This window comes from Struthio camelus, chromosome 1 (genome assembly GCF_040807025.1).
Source record: "Struthio camelus isolate bStrCam1 chromosome 1, bStrCam1.hap1, whole genome shotgun sequence".
Classification (NCBI taxonomy): Eukaryota; Metazoa; Chordata; class Aves; order Struthioniformes; family Struthionidae; genus Struthio; species Struthio camelus.
This window is the reverse complement of record NC_090942.1, coordinates 53,642,345-53,665,400: the sequence shown is the minus strand read 5'-3', so window position 1 is coordinate 53,665,400 and position 23,056 is coordinate 53,642,345. Positions and strand designations below refer to the sequence as shown.

Sequence of the window (23,056 nt, the reverse complement as noted above, 5' to 3'; positions counted from 1 at the left end):
TTTTCTCTCTCTTCTGTCCCTGCCCTCTTAGAAGTACAGTCTTTTAAAAATGCTATCACTTCAGACTGTGGCATATTACAGTTCATGAATATGGATTATTCCATTCAATTGTTTAGCTTTCCTAGTTGCAATACCCTGCCCTTTGTCAGAGATCCCTCTCCGGAGAATCTGTTAGGGCAAGAAGTGATATCTAGTCTAAAGATCTTTCCCAGTTTTATCTGTTATTTCCAATTGAAAATGGTAATCCTTAGCTTTCAGAGTAGTAAACCAAGATGAATTCACAACTCTATCTGGAAAAGGTATGTGTTCATATCCATTACACAGTAAGGAAGTTTCCTACACTCAGTAAAGATGTACCACTGAGCAAATGGGGTTCTGTAGTGGGGAGAAGCTTTCTATAATCCATTATTCCTGGTATTCTGATCAGGCTGTTACATGAGAAGAATCTGAGCTATCTATTTTGTGCCTATATAGGGCATTTCTTCTCAATATTAGCCCATTTTCTGATAATTTAGATTCACATTGTATTTTCCTGTCTGCAGCTCCTAGACTCTTAAATTATTTTATTCATATATTTGTACCAATCTGGAGGATGTCTTTGAAAGCTGCACTATTTTATATCCTTTTAGCTTGGTAAGTCAATCCTCTTTAGTCCGTGATAATATTTATTGTCATTGTCCACATTTTCCTATCTAAGAAAAATGGTATTCTTCATAGGTGTAATATATTTGAAAAACAGTTTTATTTGGTGCCTAAGGGGGTAATCCACCCCATGTGTTTCAGATAGGCAAGCTGATCCTTAGGTTGTGGAGAAATATCGTCCTTTTGTGAGTGGCAGAATTCTGTGGAAGCCATTCAAGATGTTACCAGCACCTACTTGTCATTGCACTTCTTTCATAGGTGGCCATCCCACAGATGGTTCAGCAGAGGAATGTCTGTGAGGGCTTTCTAATCCATCTCAAGCAAAATAAGCCAGATGAACTCAAGTACTCTGCTTATATTGACACTGCTGATTTGCCCAAAGCAGATCAGAGGCCATCCTTATGAAATGTTCTGACAGTGGAGTGGTTGGAATGGTAACTTCTGACTGAAAAGCAGAAGGGTGTGTGGTAATGTTTTGTAGTGCCACAGCGATTCACTAAATGAAACTCTTATCCTCTAACTTTCACACGTCCCTGACAGAAAAGAAATCATTCAGGATTTCTGTACGCAGCATTCACATTGCCTGACTTTTCAACCAGCTATGTAAGTGCAGTTTTAATTGGATTAAACTTTGCTACCTTTGCCTCTCTGCATCAAACTCAGTAGCTCAGAAGCCTGGATGGCAGTCCCTCTGTTTCCAACCAAGGTAACTGACCTATATTTGGAAATATCAAGGAAATGTCTCTGTGGGAGCTTGTGACCAACGGCTAGAGTGATTCATACAGCTTTCTCATAATCATTTTTTTATTCACATAAGTGTACAAAGCAGTAGGAGAAAAAAATTAGAATGACTTTTACTTACCTATTGCTGCTCTTCTAAAAGATGGAGAAAGCCTCTATAAGTTTTGGTAAAGTCTAGTTAACTCAGATACTGCTGCAAATAGATTGAGAGAGACTTGTCTGCAATCTACCTGTAGTATTTTTGCCTTAAACAGCTGCAGACAAATCATCTCCCTTAACTTTTTTCAACTGGTCCTTTTAGCTCTTCAGGTGGCTTTTGCTCTGTCTTAGTAAAAGAGCTTAGCAAAGGGTCATTTGTGATAGAGCCTGCAAGTTGATAATTGTCTTCTGAGTTCATTCACTGCTCTTCCCTGACTCCATTATTGTGCTGTTATCCTTGTTTTTCCTGTAAATGAATCTGAAATTAAACTAGGCTTTTCTACATTCCAGTAGCTTAATAAAGCTACACATTGACTCTCTTTGACTCTCTTTGACTCTCATTGACTGTCATTGACAGTGGTAGTCAATTCCTAACAGGTTAATTCCATGTTCCAAATGCAAATACATTTCCAAAATTTGCTGAGCTGATGATACCTGAGGTCAGCCAACCCTTCATGGTGAGTGCCAGTCAGGTGGTCAGGATTCTCAAACTGCTGCCTACTTTGGTAGAAGTTTCCAGCAATCATTATTTAAAGTACTAAGTCTCCAGTTCCTATCTGTGGTCAGTCAGTGTATCTGAGTCAAATGATGTGCGGTATATGCACAAAATCACTTCAAGCAATTATTTATTTTATAGTAACAGATTCTTCGAGATGTGTTATCTACATGCATCTGCACTCGTTGTCTGCTTTCATTTGACCTTAAGGAAGCAATTCAGTTGTCTAAACAGTGGTGCGTAGACCATTTTGTGCACCCAAGATACCCTTCCTAGCCTCTAGCTACCTTGCCAGAAAGATCTGATTTTCCATAACTTGTGTCATGCCTGTAAGCCCTTGCAGTCACCTTGGATACCCTAGTGTGTCTAAAATGGCCATAGATGCCTATGTTTAGCCCCCTAAAACTCTTCCCTGCTTTCAATAGAATCTGTTTTTAAGCACCCTGCATGTGACATTACCATTTCAAGTATCTATGGTTAGTTATGGAAAGTAGACATCTTTCAGAGATTGCCACTCTCTCTAGAAAAGTAATATTCTTAGCTAAATTCTTTTGCGTGTATTTGTGTAGGTTGATGCATTTTTAAAGATCATTTATATTTTGTAAATACTTTTTGAAAGGATTTATAAGGTTATCCTTTTACATTTACAAACCCCAAATAAATCAGTAGGGGAGAATGAATATATAGAATCTATTTTTTACTGCTTCATTCTCCCCATCCAGTATTTATAACAAAAGATGTAATGAGTTGCAAGTTTGCTAAAATACCATGATTTCTAGTGATAAGTTTCAAAACAGTTGCATATGGAGCTGAAAAAACCTTGCAGTTCTGGATACAATCTTCCATGACTCTCTCTCTGCATGTATAATTCTACTAGATCTAGAACTAGGCTGTGATTCTACAGTCTGACATGTTTTCTAGGCACTGTTAAGAATTAGACACTTCCTCTCCTTGTAGCTTTGTTTCTGCTACATAACATGAAGTTCAGCAAAAAGCAGTACAATTTCTTTACTGATACTGATCTTCTGGGAACAGTAAAGCTTCTAGTTAAATGGGGCCATCTGGATATGGGCCTTTATTTTGCATTATTTTTTATGAAAGCATGGATTCCATTCTTGCTGGCTTTGAAACAGAAGATCAAACAGGTGAGCTTCCATGTGGACTTGGAAGAAGAGAGAAAAAAAGAAGAGGGCATAGCAGAGCAGAGAAGGTTAATTACTTTGTGTCCCATCCATTTTAAGTATCTTAAAAATACTTCTCAGATCAGAGATAGATGCTTTCTTCAGGTTAGGGATGACAGAAATATATGATCCATGTAAATGCCAGAACATATATTTTGTATTCTTTCTGCATTTGTCTCATGCTTGGGGAAACTGAAAAGTTGCTTAAGCAAATCTTTCCTTCTAAATACAATTGTGGGAATTGTTGAATGACATTTCCTTTTGGAAACAGCACTCTAAAAATCATCCATTATTTTTCCAGTCTCTTTTGCCTTGACAATAAGTACATTTAGTTCCTAGTTGCTGGATGACTTTTTCTTTCATTCCTTCTTTGCATTTGATGTGTGAAGTATCAGGAGTGGAACGAATTAACTAGATTTCATTAGTGTGTCATCAACAAAAGGATTTGGTTTCAAGAGCTCATCTGTCACGTTCATGTGGGTTTGCACTGAGTTTGGTTATTAAGTGTCACCAAATTTTCCTCTTCTGTTACTTTTCTCTGCTGTACTATGTTGTAAAATTAACATGTACTTTCTGAGCACAGCCACATCCCACTGAGCTGCCAGCTTTCTGCTGCAAGAAGAAGAGATGACAGCAGAATTTCTCAATGCAATTATATGTGAGCTTTCCACAAAACTACATTTTGCATCAATTTTCATTCATTTTGCAGAATTTCTCATGAAAGATTACTTAAGTTTTACAAAGAAGTAATATGTGGCTTTTTTTCCCCCTGTGTGGTAGATTTGAGATACTGTAACAGATTTTTAGCATGAACATGGGTGTTGAAGAAGTGCTTCACCTGGGTAATGTTGGACGTTATTTCATCTGCATAAAATTTGCAGTTCTTGAACATCTTACATGTTAACATATGTTAGTTTTCTGAAGAATTCTTGGTTTGAGGAGCAGGTATAAGATAGATTCTTGTGCTGTAAAATGTGGTGGCTCATGAAAGGCTGTCTGTCATTAAGATGTCCAGGAGCCATGCCTTATATAGTCACGTAGAAAGAAATTCTCATGGAAACAGCATTATGGAGGTGGCAGTTGCAGCTCTGCATTTTTGTCTAAGTTGAATTTTGCTGTTAAATCAAGATTAACCCTCTCTGTGATCTATGAAAAAATTCATTTCTGCACCCCCCTCAGATACAGAATATACTCTATGCGTAACAAATCTATTTTCTGAAAATATAAAGAGAATATAAAGAGAGGGAATCATTATGTGTATAAAAAAGTTAAAATCAACTATGAATATTTGCACCAGATTACACTCCTATTACTGCAATTTTGGGCAAGAACTATATTTGGATGTTATAATGTGCTTAGAATTGACAGTAATTACCAACTAATATCCTTCCTCCCTGAAAGCTTTTTCTTCATCAAAGGCTGGGAAGTACTATTCAGAAGACTCCATAGGGAGCTATCTGACTCCCCAGATCTCTCTCATCTCTGTAGTTCCTGATATGTCATTGTAAAACAGAAGAGTAAAATGTGGACAGTGAAACTACCAAGAGCAGCAATAGTGAGGCATTAATTTTGTAGAATGCTTCAGTACACAGACAAGTGCAGATTGTAATGTTATAGGTTTGAATTGGTGGTAATGAAGCAAGTAAGAGCAAACACAAAATCCACACAGACTTTTATTGTGATTTCTCGGAGACAAAATGACTTTGAGAAGCTTGTAATGTTGGAGTCTGGGCATATAGCTTGGAGACCTTTGGCACCAACAATCCCTTTTAGTTTCTTTAGATTTAGGATGAAGTGGAAGGAGAAACAGCTCTAGCTGGACACTGCTACTCCTTTTCTGTGCTGTTGCTGATGACAGTAGAAGCCCACATTCTTCATGAATTGCAAAATAATCATATTATTATATTTCCCACAGAGGTCTGTGGTACCTTACTGTAACATTTACTAGAGTGAGAAAACATCTGCAACCAACATACTGCAATTCCATCAAAGAGCTGGAACTTAGAGCACCATGTTGTTTGCTATGTGAAATAATATTTTACTGAATATTGCTACTTTAGCTTTTAAATACTTGGAACCTTCTCTTATACCTTTTCTTGCTGATCATTCTATTTTAGGACATAATTTTTACAATACAATCAAAATCATCACTACTGAAGATATTCTAGTGTGTTCAAAGCAATCTTTACCATTCAAATAAGATGACTTCTTTGCCTGCCATCCTTCCATTGCAAATGCTTCCAACTTGCATAAGGGATAAGAAGGGATGAAAGGGTACTATCTAAATATTACTCAGCTGTGACAGTTAGTTTTATCAATTAACTCTGTGGAAATGAGAGTTGAGAGTACATTTTTGGACAGATATTACACATGTGCAGAGTATGCTACTAAAAACATCTTTCTGGATCAAATGAAAACAGAACTTGAATAGATTAATAGCACAGGTGTCACAATACAGTTGTTACCATAGCTGTAGAACAAATCTCTAATAGGTTTTATTCTACATTATAAACTCGTGCCATGGCAACAGCAGTGCCTGTTAAAAATGTAACTCTGTAGTTATAATTTACCCATTACAGCTCTTTTCATTACTATTAATAATAAGTGCTATTCTGCTGAATCTACTTCAGTTTTGAACATGGAATCTCTTGAGACACGAATGTGAATAAGCTAATTTCCAAGTTTACATGAATGCAAAATTCACACAATTTAGTATACTCCTAAATTTTTTAATATGCTCTGCAGTTTTGGAGTCAGATTCATCAAATCGTTATGTAAGTGTGATGAAGCATCTGCAAATTATAACACTCAAATATTGAAAGCAAGAAATGGTATTGCACAGAGATCTACATATATATATACCACAAGTGACTGTGCTGGGGTGCACCAGTGTGTAAATAAATAGCTGATTGGTTTGCAATCTGCAGTCTAAATGTCAGGTTGGCTGTATGTAAACTGGTGATAATATCAACACTTGTCGGTGGCTTTGAGATTATGGCAGAACTAAATTGATTTGTAGTTACAAATAGAAATGTTCTGTAAATGTTTTCCATGCAACACAGATATGGCAGTATCATAGTGATTTTCATAAATAATCCAGTCAGATGGGTAAGCTGTGGGTGCCCTTGTAATATCTGCAGAAGTGACATCTGTTTATGTTTTGGTATTTAGGATACTATTTGCAAGTGAAAAGATAAGGCAGGAAGAAAAGCAATATCTTGTGAGAATGCAAGATCTCCTTCTCTTGGCTTTTTTTAAGATTACAGAAATAAGTTTTCCTACAAAAAGAAAGAAAATAAAATAATTTATCAAAAACAGAAAAGTTCTCTCCACTCCACTTCCATTGAGTTCTCTCTCAATGGAAGAGCTTGGCCTTCTCCACCTATTCTCTTTCCATAATATTCCTAGAATCTTTATCTTAAAGTCTGTTCTCAGAAGACTTACCCAGAAGACCATGAGAAAGCAAAACTGCTATAACTAGCTTAGTGTTCACCAGAGTATAAATCTAGACACTATAATAAAGTAAAAAATAATATCCTTTCTTAGTGCCAGTTAAGTTAGTTGAAACAAGCGGAAGTAAAGCATCTAATGAAAAGGTTGCGAAGCATGTAGTAAAATAAGGTGATAAAACACATTAAAAAGGACAACTGATCACAGAATCACAGAATCACAGAATCGTTTAGGTTGGATGGGACCTCTGGAGATCATCTAGTCCAACCTCCCTGCTCAAGCAGGGTCCTCTAGAGCATATTCCCAGGATCGCGTCCGGGCAAGTTTTGAATATGTCCAGGGAAGGAGACTCCACTACCTCTCTGGGCAACCTGTGCCAGTGCTCTGTCACCCTCACAGGAAAGAAGTTTTTCCTCAGGTTCAGATGGAACTGCCTGTGTTTCAGTGTATGCCTGTTGCCTCTTGTCCTGTTGCTGGGCACCAGTGAGAAGAGTCTGGCCTCATCCTTATGACACCCTCCCTTCAGATACTTGTACACATTGGTCAGATCCCCTCTCAGTCTTCTCTTCTCCAGGCTGAACAGGCCCAGCTCTCGCAGCCTTTCCTCATATGAGAGATGCTCCAGTCCCCTAATCATCTTCGTAGCCCTTCGCTGGACTCTCTCTATTAGCTCCATGCCTCTCTTGTACTGGGGAGCCCAGAACTGGTCACAGTACTCCAGGTGAGGCCTCCCCAGGGCTGAGGAGAGGGGCAGGATCACCTCCCTCGACCTGCTGGCAACACTCTGCCTAATGCACCCCAGGATAATGTGGCCTTCTTGGCCACAGGGGCACACTGCTGGCTCATGTTTAACTTGTTGTCCCCCAGGACTCCCAGGTCCTTCTCTGCAGAGCTACTTTCCAGCAGGTCAGTCCCCAGCCTGTACTGGTGCATGGGATTATTCCTGCCTAGGTGCAGGACCTTGCACTTGCCTTTGTTGAACTTCATGAGGTTCCTCTCCACCCACCTCTCCAGCCTGTCCAGGTCCCTCTGAATGGCAGCACAGTCTTCTGGTGTGTTAGCCTCTCCCCCCAGTTTAGTATCATCAGCAAACTTGCTGAGGCTGCACTCTGTCCCTTCCTCCAGGTCATTGATGAATATATTGAACAAGACTGGACCCAGGACTGACCCCTGCGGGACACCACTAGCCACAGGCCTCCAACTTGACTCTGCGCCATTCACCACAACCCTCTGAGCTCGGCCATCCAGCCAGTTCTCAAGCCACCTCACTGTCCACTCGTCTAGCCCACACTTCCTGAGCTTACCTAGGAGGATGTGATGGGAGACAGTGTCAAAAGCCTTGCTGAAGTCCAGGTAGACAACATCCACTGCTCTGCCCTCATCTACCCAGCCAGTCATTCCGTCATAGAAGGCTATCGGATTGGTCAAGCATGATTTCCCTTTGGTGAAGCCATGCTGACTACTCCTGATCACCTTCTTGTCCTCCAGATGCTTAGTGATGACCTCCAGGAGGAGCTGTTCCATCACCTTTCCAGGGATGGAGGTGAGGCTGACAGGCCTGTAGTTTCCTGGCTCCTCCTTCTTGCCCTTTTTGAAGACTGGCGTGACATTGGCTTTCTTCCAGTCCTCAGGCACCTCTCCTGATCTCCAGGACCTTTCCAAGATGATGGAGAGTGGCCTAGCGATAACATCCGCCAGCTCCCTCAGCCCTCGTGGGTGCATCCCATCGGGGCCCATGGATTTATGGATGTCAAGTTTGGACAAAAGATCTCTAACCTGATCCTCCTCCACCAAGGGAGAGTCTTCCTTTCTCCAGCCTTCCTCTCTTGTCTCCAAGGTCTGGAATTCCTGAGGACTGGCCTTAGCAGTGAAGACGGAAGCAAAGGCAGCATTCAATAACTCTGCCTTCTCTGTATCCTTCGTCACCAGGGCACTCGCCCCATTCAGCAGCGGGCCCACGTTTTCCCTAGTCTTCCTTTTGCTATTGATGTATTGGAAGAAGGCCTTCTTGTTGTCCTTGACATCCCTTGCCAGATTTAATTCCAACTGGGCCTTAGCCTTCCTTGTCACATCCCTGCACGCTCTGACAACGTCCCTGTATTCCTCCCAAGTGGCCTGTCCCCTTTTCCACATTCTGTACACTTCCTTCTTCTGCTGGAGTTTTGCCAGGAGTTCCTTGCTCATCCAGGCAGGTCTCCTGCCCGCTTTGCTCGACTTCTTTCTCAGAGGGATGCACTGCTCTTGAGCCTGGAGGAAGTGACGCTTGAATATTAACCAGCTTTCTTGGACCCCTCTTCCTTCTAGGGCCCTACCCCATGAGATTCCCTAAATAGGTCTATAGTTAACTATAGACCCAGTTAACTCTAAGTTAACTGATATAGTTAACCAAACTACTGAGATATGTTGGTAGTTTTAATGTTAATTCTAACCACACAGGACGTTGATCATCAGTATAGGCAACTTAAAGGAAGGATCTTTTCAATGCACAGCAGTATTCAGAAGAGCAAGCATAATTTGATATGTTTAAGAGAAGACAGGAAATAATGCACAAATTCTTACATTTTGTGCATTGCTGCTAAGCATCAGAGGAAATACCAATTTCAGTATCACCTATCTTAAAATTTATAGTAGAAGTGCACAGCAACAGAAAGAGACCAGTGTTAGACTTCAGTAATTATTAAAAGCTAAGGAAGATATCTTTAAAATGTACAGTTGTCTATGGTTGGAAGGATACAGAAAGATACATAGATACAACTTTCAGCAGGAATTTCATCAGTATATCTTAAATGAAGTAGTGATGGGGATGCAACCATTAGTGAGGACACAGTTATTTTGAGTAGAATAAGGTATATTGATGCCGTGTGGATAGAATGGTGTTATCCCCATCACTGCTTTAAGTGAGACAGCACAGGTAGAAAGAGTTATCAAACCTTATTCTTCTAGACCCTACAGCAACATGCATTAAAAAAGCTATAAATTCTTAATAATACATTCTGAATTGTGTCAAAAAGTATATTTTTCTGTAGTTTCCATTTTCCGTGCCAAATTGCATGCAAAGCCTGTTTCTGTTGTTAAAAAAATTTGATTTCTTATTCTTCTTTTTACAATAGTTACTGTTATTCTGAAACTATTCTTATAAATTCCCAGAACTGAAAACAATTTTCAGATCTATTCTTTAGATATTGTCAGTAAAAAAGAACCATCATTGTATATTCAAGGTAAAAAATTGTCTGTAAGATGAAAAATTATTAAGAATAATATTGTTATACAGGTTCTTCATGTTTTCTGTTACCTAAAAAGTAACTAGTTCATCATTCAAAACTGTATAATTTGTACACATTTCAACTCAATAACAAGTTAAAAGTGACATTATCGAGTTAATGGAATAAAATGACCTATTTTCCTTTTAAATTTGCTTTTTCCTGTAACGTATGTGTAGCACTCAATGTTTTGGTCTGTTCTTCAACCAGTCAGGATAGATTAGTCAAGTTTAAGGAAATAAATGTTTTGTAAGAGACTAATAATTCAGTTCCTGATAGAAGTATCTTTCATTTCTTTACATAAGAAAGAACTAGGCATCATAGAAAATCATTTTGTGTAGAATAAGAGTTTTGCTGTTTACAATATTTTATTACTCCAGATTTTTTTGCAAGATACTTTCTCTCTTTTCAGAGCGTCTTTGCCAGAGAGAAGCATCCACTGATAGTGAGCTTCCTGAAGGACACCCCGCTGAGCAGTTTGCAGGTTTACTTCATGGATCGTCACCTGCCTGTGACCCACCTGATAATCCACTCCAGCTGTACAGCAAAGCAAACCAGTGCCGTGGTCCAGGGGAGAAAAGCATTTTGAACAGGAACACAGTACAGCAGATACAGCTGAGGAAAGAAAGCAACCCTGATCCTCCTGTTAAGAAAAAAAAGCCACAAGTTGTAAACAGAACCATATTTCATACTAAAACTAAACCAGTGGAAAATCATACACTGGTTGGCACAACAACAAGGATAAATGAACAATGGGTTATTACTACTGGAGGATTTGTGGAGCGAGCATGCACGCTCGGAAGAATACGTTCTTTACCAAAGACTTTGCTTGAAATGCATTTATGCAAAAATGTTTCAAAATCTGATTCCAATCTTATCTCCCATCCACCAAATGACAAAAAAGCAAGAAGCAACTGGAGTGAACCCACACCAAATCGTCAGTGCACTAAAGGAAATTCTGAAAGAATACCTTCCTTCACATCAGAATGGGAAGAAGTAAGTTTTGGTCGCTGATAGTACAAGCAACTATATAGAATTGTGAAAATGCTCCTATTTTTTAGTTTCAGAGGCAGAAAATAAAAAGTGAATCTTGTAAACTACAAGTCCTCGGGGAGTGTATTTCACAGTGTGATACATGTAGTTTGACAGCTGGCACAAGATGCAATGAATTTTGGCTCAAAGTGCTGCACACTGAATGAAGTCAACCAGAAGTAATTCTATTGTACTATATGCAGTGACATTCAAATTGTTTTCTACTGAAGCCCTCACCACTGACACTAATAAAATTGGTAAAATGGGCATATTACTCTGCCCATTGTTTATATATTTGCTAATTATTTCCAACCACTGCAGAAGAACAGGCAATGCCCCCCAACAAGAGACAAGAGAACATGACAGGAGTGGAAATGATGGTTGATTATCGTTCCACAAACCCAGCCTATATTATATATGCTCTACCTGTTAAATTGCTTGTGTACACAATACTTGGCATATACTTGATTCTTATGTGGAGAAGGAATACACTTGTAGCTGCTAGTAAAGGAAATCTTTCATGCTGGGTTCATAGTTCATATGCTTGATCATACAAAAGACTTTATTTTAGTTGTAGAGCTTGATTTAAAATATATAGCTTTGTTCTGATTTCATTTTTTCTTCCTACTGTGCCAAATTTCGAGAGTGTAAATGATTCTTCATAGACATGAAAGTTCCTGTCTTACTGAGGTAAATTAAGTTACGAGTGGGATATGTTTATATCTTTACTGCTATTATAGAGAAGTAAACATTTAAGTTTCAAACTGCTGCTATGGGAAAGTGTCTTTTTCTATCACTCCAAGTCTTTTTATCTCAGAAACAGAAGCCAGAGTTTGTTTGTATGATTGGTTATTTTTCTAAAAAAAGTTCTTCAGCTCATCTGAATGTCTAGTTTGACAGGATATCCAGAAGGTAGTTTTTGTTGTACAGGAGAAATTTTCTCAGTGGAAGGGTACTTAGGATTAGGTTTTGATCTTACTTATTTGGGTACCTTTTTATGAGAACCTGAAACTAGTAAGGTCAAAAATTGCCTCTTTAGGGAGATGTCAAGGTTTGGTTGTTCTTGAGAGTGAGACAAATTTAGTCTATCAAAAAATAGGTGTGAATTCTAAATCTGCAGATTATGAGATTATTCCCAGGTATTTTCCTGTCAACAGCGACAAGAGTCACTTTGTCACAAGAGGGCTTTCCTAATAGCCCTAATACTAAACTAAGTAAAACCTAAATAGCCCTAATATTAAACTGAGTAAAACCTAGTTCTCTATTGCTGCCTTCTATGACAATACTTGCCTTTGATTCACTTTTTATTTTATGCTCTTCTTATAGAGAATATAGTAGGTATACTAATTCTGACATAGTAACTACAACGTAATTTACAAATGCACAAAAGAACTTTGGAAAAAGCATAGTGTTATTTCACAAACAATGTCATCCGTATCAGCTTGGCTATGGGTGGGAGTACAGCTATGTTTCCTACCTATTTGGTGGCCTTGGGGCAGATGGAGGAAAAGGGAGCTAGAAAATTCACTGGAAATCTTAAATGCACACTTGATTTAGTACTTTAAAGCACACAAAGCAATATTATTATTCATTAACAGTGCTGCTTAAATAGTCCTCTAGTGGTTCAACGCTACCATCAAGCAAAATAAGCCTATAAAATTAAAATCCATTCTGGCAAATGTACACATTTTTCTCCTTTATATCCGTATATTGAAACAAGACAAAGTAGTTTCAAATACTGAGATATAATTAGATGATCAGTGTTGTCAGTATGAAAGGAACTATACTGTAGGGAAAGGAATATTAGTTTTGAGCTTTAGCTTTTGGTACAGTACAAAAAAAGTTGCAGAATAAAAAGCAAAGTGGAGAAATTAGTTGTGATCCTTTGATTTTTCTCTTTTGCAAACTTGATTATAATGTTGCTTTCCTAATGACAGTAACTATGCTGTAATTTTATGCATGAAAAAACAAAGTAAAATAAGAAAGATGGGTTCCATCAATTGTTTTCACTGTTCTCTTTTTTGTAGATTGATAAAATTATGAGTTCAATAGATGCTGGAATTAATACTGGACTAGAGGAGATGAATGATCACTCTACAAGTAAGGAAAAAAGCTAACGATTGTTTAACTATAACTTAACTGTCTATAGGGAAACTGCAGATAAGATATTGCTAAGTAAACCACTGAGTTGAAATTATTTGTAGGTATTTAATAATATTAATAACCATGAAATGAATCGATGTTGTTTACTTTTAGAGATGCATTAGGCTCAGTCTCCTGGAGCTGTTACTATAAATAGCATATTGGGATCATTAATGTGGTTTTGAAATCTTACCAAAAAGAGTACTCCGTTAATATTTTTATAATGAAGCCTTTCAATACTAGGGGTATATTTTCCAATCTTTTTCAGCTGAGTTTTTGTTTGAAATCATGGGTCCCTAGGTATATATAATCCAATAGCTGCTGACGCTGTTTTAAGCGTTATATTATCCAATGCTGCTTCAAGCAAATATTTGGCATAATGCTGAAAATGTTGCTGACACCCTGTGACTGGTGTTAGCAATGATGGGAAGATTTGCAAACCTTCCCTACTATAGTGAATTCCAAGGGCTCTGAGTCACGGCTAGCTTGTTGGTATGTCAGCATAAATCTGTGCAACAGTGCTGAATTTGGAAAGTATTTTACTACATCGTCTGCTTATCTCATGGAAAGAAAAGTGACTGGCATGACCAAATAATTTGGTCTTGAGGCAAGGATATATTGCCCCACCTATACTGGCACATCCCTGCTAGCAATTCCATGCAATTACACGGTTTTATGTATCTGTTAGGGGACTGTGTAGCTTATTGCTTAAGATTTAAAAAAAAAAAGAATTTTAACAACCAGTCATTTCATGGAGCATGATATCTGCACTGCAGGAAACTGTACCTTAGCAATTAAAGAGACCTGACACAGCTATTTTAAGTGTAGCCAGGCAGCGAGAACAGAATCTAGGAGAATGAGGAAATAACTGATTTGAGTGCAAATATGAATGCAGATAAAACAAGCACATTCAGATTTGTTTTGAGAAAGAATAAGGAACAATATATTGAAAAACAGTAGGCATTTTGTCCTGCCAGACTAATTTTTTCTTTCTGAAACTTGCAGAAAGTTTAGAATTATTCACAGCAGAACTCTAGGTTAGGAGGTGATTAGTAATTTCTGAAGATGATATAAGGATTTCAGGGTTTGCTGATTGTTTTTCTTTTAGCATGATAGTACACAGACATAACACTCAAAATCAGGCCTCGATTAAGGAGTTACACAACAAAGTAGAGCTATGAAAAGCAGACAAGAGTAACACTAAGAGTATGCAGATTTACATAAATTCGTAATATGTAAGTACTATTCTCTTGCTTCTTATGACTGGTTTTCTTTTTTTCACTTTTTTATTCTACTTTTAAGATCAGAAAAAATCTCCCAGCAACTCTTGTCTTTAGCCCTTTTGTGACTTGTACTGTTACACATTATTCTTCTTGGTGTTCGTATGTGGCATTTGGCAGATCTCTAGGCAGATCTACTCTTTTCTTCACTCTCCTTTTCCTAGAGGGGTCTTTGAGTCCCAACTTTTTTCCAGTTCAGGGTGGAGCTGTCTGCAAACCAGCAATTTTTCCTTTCTATCAGCTCCTTAAAGGTCTTCAGCTCGTTTAGAACCATAGTATAATTTTGGCCTTAATATAAAAAAATCAAGCTATGTGCAAGCAATCAAAGTAAAACTACATTTTTTAAATTTTAATCAATTTTGCTGTACATACAGACTGTGATAAAGGCATTTCTATTTCTTATAGAGCTGTAACAGTTCAGACGCAAAGGAAGAGGAACTGTTATAATACCAAATACATTTTATCATAATGTATCACATATCATTGTGATATGATGCTGGAAGTGTGCTCATATTTGTATTTACAAAATAAATGGGTTATCTAGCAGAATAAGGAATCTGTATTTCTCACAACTGGCAGATCAATTAAGTGGAGCCTTAGTATGGTGATAGTTATTTATTTAGCAACAGAATTCACTTCAGTAAGGTTTTAGCTTCTGTTAATTACCATTTATTAACTAGCACAAGACAATACCCAGGTTTTTTCTTACTGATGATATAGCCTCGAGGCTTTTTGGCTAGGTCTTTGGCCCTGATAAAGGTGTTGCTTTGAAGTATTCTGAACAAAATCAACTGTGTTTTGTGCTCCTAGGACTTACAGCTCATTGGTAAGGAGCATTTCAGGTGCCTCAGTGTTCCTCAGAGGTGCTTCACAAAGCCCCTGCCCTACTTGTTATACTCCAGTGTTTTTTATGAACTGTTAACTGTATAAAAACAAAAATAAATGAAATTCACAGATACATATACCTAATCTAGCAGACATGAGGAACTTTTTGTATTACGTAGTTTGTCAGTGAAAAATTTTTGAGAAGAGATACGTCATGCGCTGATAATTCAATATCTATATATAAAATTATGCCGTGATGACTTCTTGTGAGGAAATCCTTGACTGGTTTTACAGGAACTTTAGCCTATATATTCTTGCCAGTGAAATCTAGAAAAACTTTTTTTTTGGTCTCCAGAATCTCTTAGGAAGAAATTAGAGTGAGATAGGAAAAGAGAATCAAAACTGGACAAGTATGGGTGTGAGGACTTCATCCACAGAATGCATTTGGAGACAAAAAAATAAAGCAAAGCTTTCAGTTGGTGGTAGTACAAGTACTGGAGAAGTAACCTTGACACTCTACAGGGAGAAAGCTGGCTGCAGATCTCTTCTGAGGCCGTGTAGTATTCTACATCTGAGTCACTTGCATATAAAGTCAGAAGCAGAAATGCTGACCAGGGAGCAAGTGATAAAGCCTTTTGGTACTCCAAAGAGTACAAAACCTCCATTACCAGGAGGAAATAAAAGATAATGTTGGCTAGTGACCTCCTACTCAACATGATGTGGAGACATCTGAACCACTTGGAACTGACACTCTGGCTGCTATGTTTCTTCAACTCAAACGGCCCAAATTTGAGCAGTTGCATAGGCTCCCACTGATCACTAGCATATGATAAACATTTATTTGGATACTAATGATATTGCAAAGAATGATCCTAAGCAGATCAAAAGCGTTTATAAGGCTCTGGGACCAGGGTTGAAAAGGTTGAAGATTCAGGAGTTATTACTGCTTGTCCTCTCACTTTTGAGTCAAGCATCAGTCGGAGATAAATATACGCTAAATATAGCTACATAGCTACAAAGGTGTTGTCACAGTAAGGGCTCTGACTTTTACAACCGTAGGATAAATGATATGTGCGCTGATAGGAAAAGATAAAATCTGCAACGTAAAAAAAGTGAAATAGTGTCTTCATACGTTGACTTCTGTACTGAGAGAACAGAACTTCAAATTAAGAACCATTTGTCAAGGACAAAAATCTTAAATAGAGCTTAAATAGAGGAACTCGGACATAGTTCTACTCACTAAGAGAGACAGGATTACTTAAAATAGGGTTAAAGGAGTGACTAGCAGAAGAGTCATGGGTCAGTTTGCCAAGTATCTTATCTGTTTGTATACTAATAGAAGAAGAATGAGTAGCATGGAAGAATTAATGAGGAACAGACAAGAATTAATTGAAGATTATGACGAAGTTAGCACTGTAGAGATTTTATGATATATCTTACATTAATAGCCCAGTCATGTAAAGGGTAGAACTGCGTCCCAAAAAAGAAGAAAGAGAAGAAGAGAGGAAATGCTGCCCTATATTTCAGAAACATAATGTTTGCTTTGAGATCTTGAACAGATTAGTTAGAGGTGTTGAATGTCTGTAGGTATCCAAGAAAATGGAAAAGAACGTGGATGTTCTTGGTGCGTATCTAAGGCCGTGGGACTTTATAGTTATGAGAAATTTCAGTTACTGAGCTCCTTGTTGGAAAAAAATAGCATTGACAGGCTGCTCAGGAAGTACTTACGACTTGTTGGTTACAGTTTTTAACGCAGGAGATAAAGTAGAGGAAAGGAACTTTTTGATTTGATTTTAACAGGTAGAAGGAACTGACTAAGAATGTGATTGTGTAGCAGTTTGAGTTGCTATGAAGTGGTTCTGCACATGATCCTTAAAAGAGGAATTAGAAAATGCAACAGAGTTCAAACAACAAGCCTCAAGAAGGGAGATGTTAATAAATCCACAGAATTTGTGAAGATCTCTAGGATGCTAGTTAAAGAGAAATCTGGATTCAACAAAACACTACTAAAGACATAAGTATGACCCTTCCCAATGTGAATGAAAGAAAGTGTGAAAGATCAACCAACCTGACTACCTTGTGATCTTTGCTTTCACCTTAGACATATGGGGGAAAATTTCTCAATTTAATCGGAATAACAATTTTAGAATAACATAAGCATGTAAAGACAAGTCAGAAGTGCCAAAGCATTTAATGAGATGAAACTAGTAAGAAAAGTAGAAGGAACTGACTATAAAATAAAATAAAATAATTATATCAGTACAAATACAGTATAAAATAAAATACACTGTACTATATATGCTATTTTAAAATAATTATATTAGTACATTAATAGGGAGGAAAAGAACAAAGAAATCTTTGATACCTTAGAGAGGTACCATAGGAAAGGGAAAGCTGCTCATAATAGCTACAGAGGAGGCAAAAATGTGCATTTAACTTTTTTTCATACACATTTACTGAAAAGGTCATCTGTAAGTATGTAGCAAGCACAACTAATAGTTAGCTAAAAATCTCAATTATAGATAAGGAAAGAACAGCTTATGTAATTTAGATATCTTAAAACTGGTTTAATGATCTCCATTTTGTTATAAAACTGTCTGAAATAGTCTTACAACCATTAGTGGTTTTTGGTGAGAGTTCTTGGAGGATGGGTGAGGTACCAGCAGTCTAGAAGAGGACAGTGTAGAGCTTATCTTTAGAAAGAGAGAGGAAGGACAATGTGAGGAATTATTTTCAATTTGTGAAAACGAATTGAGCAGATAAACTATGCTGAATATTTAGAAAATAGGAATGAAAAGAGTAACAGGCAATAAGGATTTGTCAAGAACAAACTGGTTAAAGCAATCTAATTCCCTGCTATGAGTTGATAGGAGATTTTGTAGGTAAGGAAAGAGCAGTAGATGCCCTGTATTCTGACAGCAGTTAAGCTTTTAAGATTGTCTCACATGTTTTTCTTATAAGCAAATTAAGTAACCATGGTCTTGATGAGAACAGTGGTAGATTAGACATACGGATCTTCTCTTTAATGTCTGAATTTAGACTTCCATTGTATAGACTGCATCGTGTACGTCTGAGCTAATTATACTGTGTTAGGTAAGCAGGCACTTCTAGAGTATCATTCATCATATTTAAATGTCTGAAGCATAACAAATGGCTAGAAGAAGTCTAAATTAATCTCTGAAGGGAACCTAGATGTAGATGTATAAAACTAACTGAAATGAATCTCCCTCTCTTCTCAGGACAAAACTTTAAGGGCAAGGGTAGTGAAGCATTCAAATAGATTAAGAGGGAGATTATAACCTCTGTTACATGTGGCATGTTCTTAAAGACTTCTGGATGTTTGCCAGAAGTAAGAAAAACGGTTGGGGTGTAACTGGCCTTGGCTTGAGTCAGTTGAATGGATTAGGTGTCTGTTTTAAGTCCATTCCAGTCCATTTTGAAATAATTCTGTGACCATTGTGATAACGTGATTTAGATGGAACCTTTCTCGAACTAGGTGGAATTTAATAAACTGAACAGCTGTCCTTTTTTTTTTCTGACATAGTAGATACTTACACTGATTAGTAATATACATTCCCCAAAGGATTTAGAAAAGCTAATATGTTTAAATATCAGCCATCTGCACTTCTCAGGGAAAACAAAAAACAAAAAAACTCACTTCAGTTTCATATTTCCTCTGCGTAATTATAAACAAATTGTTCTACAATAAAGAAAGTCTTTCAAGGCATGCATAGCCACCTTTCTATGTTAGCTGGAGCCCAGTAGCAGCGCAGAGGTATGTGATTCAGAGTATATTTACTCTTGCAAGTCACTCAAAAGAGAGTAACCAAGGAGTTATCTACTTTAGAGATAAATATTTTTAACATGGTTAATGGGTATCATATCATCATCATGCTTAAAGCGAGAACTGTTTCAAGTCAGAGCAATTAAATCCGTGACAAGGAAAATAATATTAAATGATCATTCTGCATCAAAGTAATCTACAATCAGTTTAAGGTTGAACTGGGCATTTGAGAGAACCACTTTTGTCAACTGTGTTCTAGCATAGGGAGGCTGATTTACAATTTAATAATTCATAATTTAATAATCTTGCTATTCATGAATTATTTTTTGGATGCTGTCCATAAATGCACTGCCCAGTAGTCAGGGTTTCTTTGGCCAGCTGGGCATGCACCTGACCCTGAGCACCCGCACAGGGTACAGTTTCCTGAATTAGCCTTCATTTTTTTTAATCTGCAATAAAGACCTGCAACTTTGCGTCAAATCTTTTTCTTACAGTTGAAAGAAGCAAATTTTTTATGTTTAGCAAGTTTAGTTTTTACAAAGTTTATCTTCTGCCCTTTTGCGAGAACAGTGCCTTTTCCTGTGCTCGCAAGATTCAGTATCTATGTCTCAATATCAATATCAAGACTCCAACTGTTACTCATTGAGTGAGACTACCTGAGTGAGTGCCTTTCAAAGATTAATACAGCAGGTGCTGATTGTTTCTGGAAGAGGTATTTGTAACAGAATTATAGCATACAAAAGACCATTTTCAAGGGAGCTAGCAAATCTTTCAAATATTTATTTTAGCAATATATTTTAGCAAGTCTGCAAGTTCAGAGACCCACAAGTTGGCTCTTCTAGAGCTAATCTGAAACAAGGACTGTGAAACACTGACAGATACACCTGAGTTGAATCCACACTAGCAGCTCTCATTTGAAAGTAGCAGAGCTGCAGTGTGTTGTGCTGTATTCAGAATAAGTTTTTCCACAAACAAGACTTTATTGCTTCTGGATGCGTCTAATACGTATGCATGTTTCTATGTCATCCAGTACAGATTTAATGCCACAGATTGACGGTAGTTCATGGAACTCTGTCTGTATTAAAATATATTTTGTGGTGGACTTTCTCTGGTCTTTGATGTCGGGACAAAAGTTGTAGGCAGTCATAAAAAAGTTCTTTTCTTGTTTCTTTGTTTGGGTTTTTTTGCCTCCTTTACTCACAGGAACAAGGCTATTGTTATCAATGACGCCTTCTTCTCCTGAAAATTGTGTGTGTAAATATTCAATAAGGGGAAAATTGCAAGAAATGTTCCTCTTCAGATTTGTGACAGTGTAGGACATGAGCCTGAGTGCAAAGATTGGGAAAAAAAGCAGATATGACTTGGTAGAATTTCCCATTAGGAAGACAGGGGATCAGGTGAGGCCATGGCCAGAAAAGCTGAACGAGCAGTGAAAGAGTCGATGCTATACCCTATACAACTGTAACATGTAATTTAAGCTGCTCAGACCTTTGATTGCTCAAAGTGACATGCTCAGCTTCCTCTCTTTCTTCCGTCTGTTCTCCTTTCAGTAATCTGGGATGCCACTACTCAAGACACAAAGTCTTCATCTTCCCCAGTATGGTTCTGCCTATAAAAGCTAAAATTTCACTCAAAAGAAATCAAACTTTCTTTTAGCAAATAAAGCCTTGTTAGGCTGGCCCTTTCCTGTTTGCTGCCATATGGTTGCAATTTTGGCAAAGTGGTCTTCCTCCAAAGCTGTTAACATCCTCCCTCCTCAAGGGCAGAAAACAGATAAAATATAAGTACTTAATTAAGGCAGAATTTTAATTAGATATGTGTAGGCATGTTGGCATAAGGCAGTTTTCACAGTGGTAAGTTATGTATCTTAAAGTATATACTTTAATTGAAGTTTAATGTCTATTTTGCAGCAGTTGCTTCCCTTTTTTAACTCTCAATGTGATAAACTAAGCATTTGATAAACTGAGTTTAATTCATATATTTTAATAAAATCAGCCATGCACCCTCTCAGAAAGTGGGAGACCTCTTAGGCCTACAGAATTTTGAACCCACAGCTCTCACTTTGCAATAGCCAACCTTAACAACCAGATTGTAAAATAAGGATAGCATCACCTCCTTCCCAACTCCCACCTTCCCATTGAAGCTGATATTGCTGTGCAAAGAAGACTAAAATATATGTGGCATCACAGACAAGCAAAAAAAGAAAAGGCTGAGGGATCCTGACTCTGTAGTTGATAAAAAGGGGACTCTGAAGGGAGGAGAGAACCCCAGCAGCTGGTGTCTGCTCCTAGTACTGTTTGATACCTCTTCAATAGGAAAAGTATGTGCAGTTTGCAATTTTTAAACTGCAAAGTCTATGAACTCTTTATTGTCAATTGTAGGGCTGCACTATAGGGAATAGGACCACACAGTTGAGTCTGACTCTATCTTTCCTTATATCTTATTCACAGCTGCAAAGTGAGCATAGAGTTTTAAGTCAGAATGTCAGAACTGCTGTAGAGAGTTCAAATAACTAAAGTCAATATAGGACTTTATGTAAGGGGAAGGTGATACCTGTTTTAGGCAGAACTGATTTTAGTCACATACTTTCCCAGGTTGTACTCACTCTCACACTCAATACTTAACCAAGGTAGGTGCGTCCAGATTGTCTGGCCGTAGTCACTTCTGTGTGGCATGGAAGATGAGGGATCCTGACTATGGCAGCCTCGTCATATCTCTTGGATTCCTTTTGATTAGCAATGCAAACTGCTTTTTGGATAGGAGTCCACAGTTATTATGGTGTGATTCTGTTAATTCAGAATTTTGCTTATTTCACTGGTGCCTACTATTTTTGCTTCCTTACCTTATGTATTTTAGGACTGTAGTCTGACTTTCTTTTGGAATTGGAGGAAGCGGAATATCATGTGCAATGTGCTGTAACATTGCTATCCTCTTGCATAGAGGGTAGAGCTGTCTGCTGACGAAGCATCTGTGCTCTTGTTTTATCAGAGCGCAGGCCTTCTTGTCTTGACAAAAACACATTCCTTAGTGCTTTATTGCTGTCATTTGTGTCCTTGGTTATGAACACTGACCATGCCTGTAACCCTTTATTCTGCTGTTTCTTCTGGTGCTTTCACATGCACATTTATATTCATGCATCATTCATTGCAATCTTTATATTTCTTTTAGGAATCTCTGCATTTCAAACTATTTGAGTGGTAATTTAAGTGTATGTAATTGCATAGGTTATAAGATAGTGGATAAGTGAATCCATAGAATTCTAGATTATCTAAAAGAAATAGCTTTGGCATTTAATTTTTGAGACCTTGATAGTCATAACGCATTGCATGCCACCTAACCTACCCAAAGATCATATAAATTCTGCAGAAGAAATCATAAAAAATTAGATTAATTTTCTGTTGACTACTGCCTTATAAAACAAGAGATAAAGATGCATCTGTTTTAATGATCCATTGAATCTCAAAACTGCAAACTGCAGGATAATTGTAGAGCTTTTAGCTATGTTTTGTAATAAACGCAATGGGAGTTGGATGCAAAAAGCTGCAAGTGTTTCTTTCAGTTTCTGTTATTCAGGTATTCCTATTATATTGACAATTTTACCCTAAAGTGTCACAAATGTAATATTCAGCTATATATTTTTCATATACCAATTAATCAGAGCTGTTTATGCAACAGCCTACTACAAATAAAGATGTAGACTAAACTGAAAATACAGTAAAAATGTAATTCACCAGGTCATATTTACCCATGCAGTCTCTAATTCTGATACATTTTCTTTTTGAATTTCCACTCTTTCTGTCTATCATCTCAGCATATACCTTTTGTTCTCTGTCTGCCCATTCTTTTTGTGGTCCATGGCAGGCTTCTTTTTCCAAAACTGTTTATAAAGTAATTCAATCATTGCATTCACTATCTTGAAAAAAGTATTTCTGGCATATGCCTTCTAGAAGGAATGGAGAAGATTGACAGTGAACAGAGAAACTTAAGAAAATATAACTACTGTATCATAAATATTGATATTCATC

General features: G+C 37.5%; 1 protein-coding gene across 9 annotated transcripts in view; it reads left to right on the top strand.

Annotated features, from left to right (window-relative positions):
- Positions 1 to 23,056, top strand: part of ANKS1B (ankyrin repeat and sterile alpha motif domain containing 1B) — a 442,229-nt gene that overhangs the window by 202,648 nt on the left and 216,525 nt on the right. For all 9 annotated transcript variants that reach the window (XM_068938515.1, XM_068938509.1, XM_068938473.1 and 6 more), the window contains 2 exons: positions 10,381 to 10,964; positions 13,028 to 13,100. In XM_068938515.1, the coding sequence (XP_068794616.1) occupies positions 10,381 to 10,964; positions 13,028 to 13,100 (657 nt within the window). The remainder of the gene's footprint in view (positions 1 to 10,380; positions 10,965 to 13,027; positions 13,101 to 23,056) is intronic.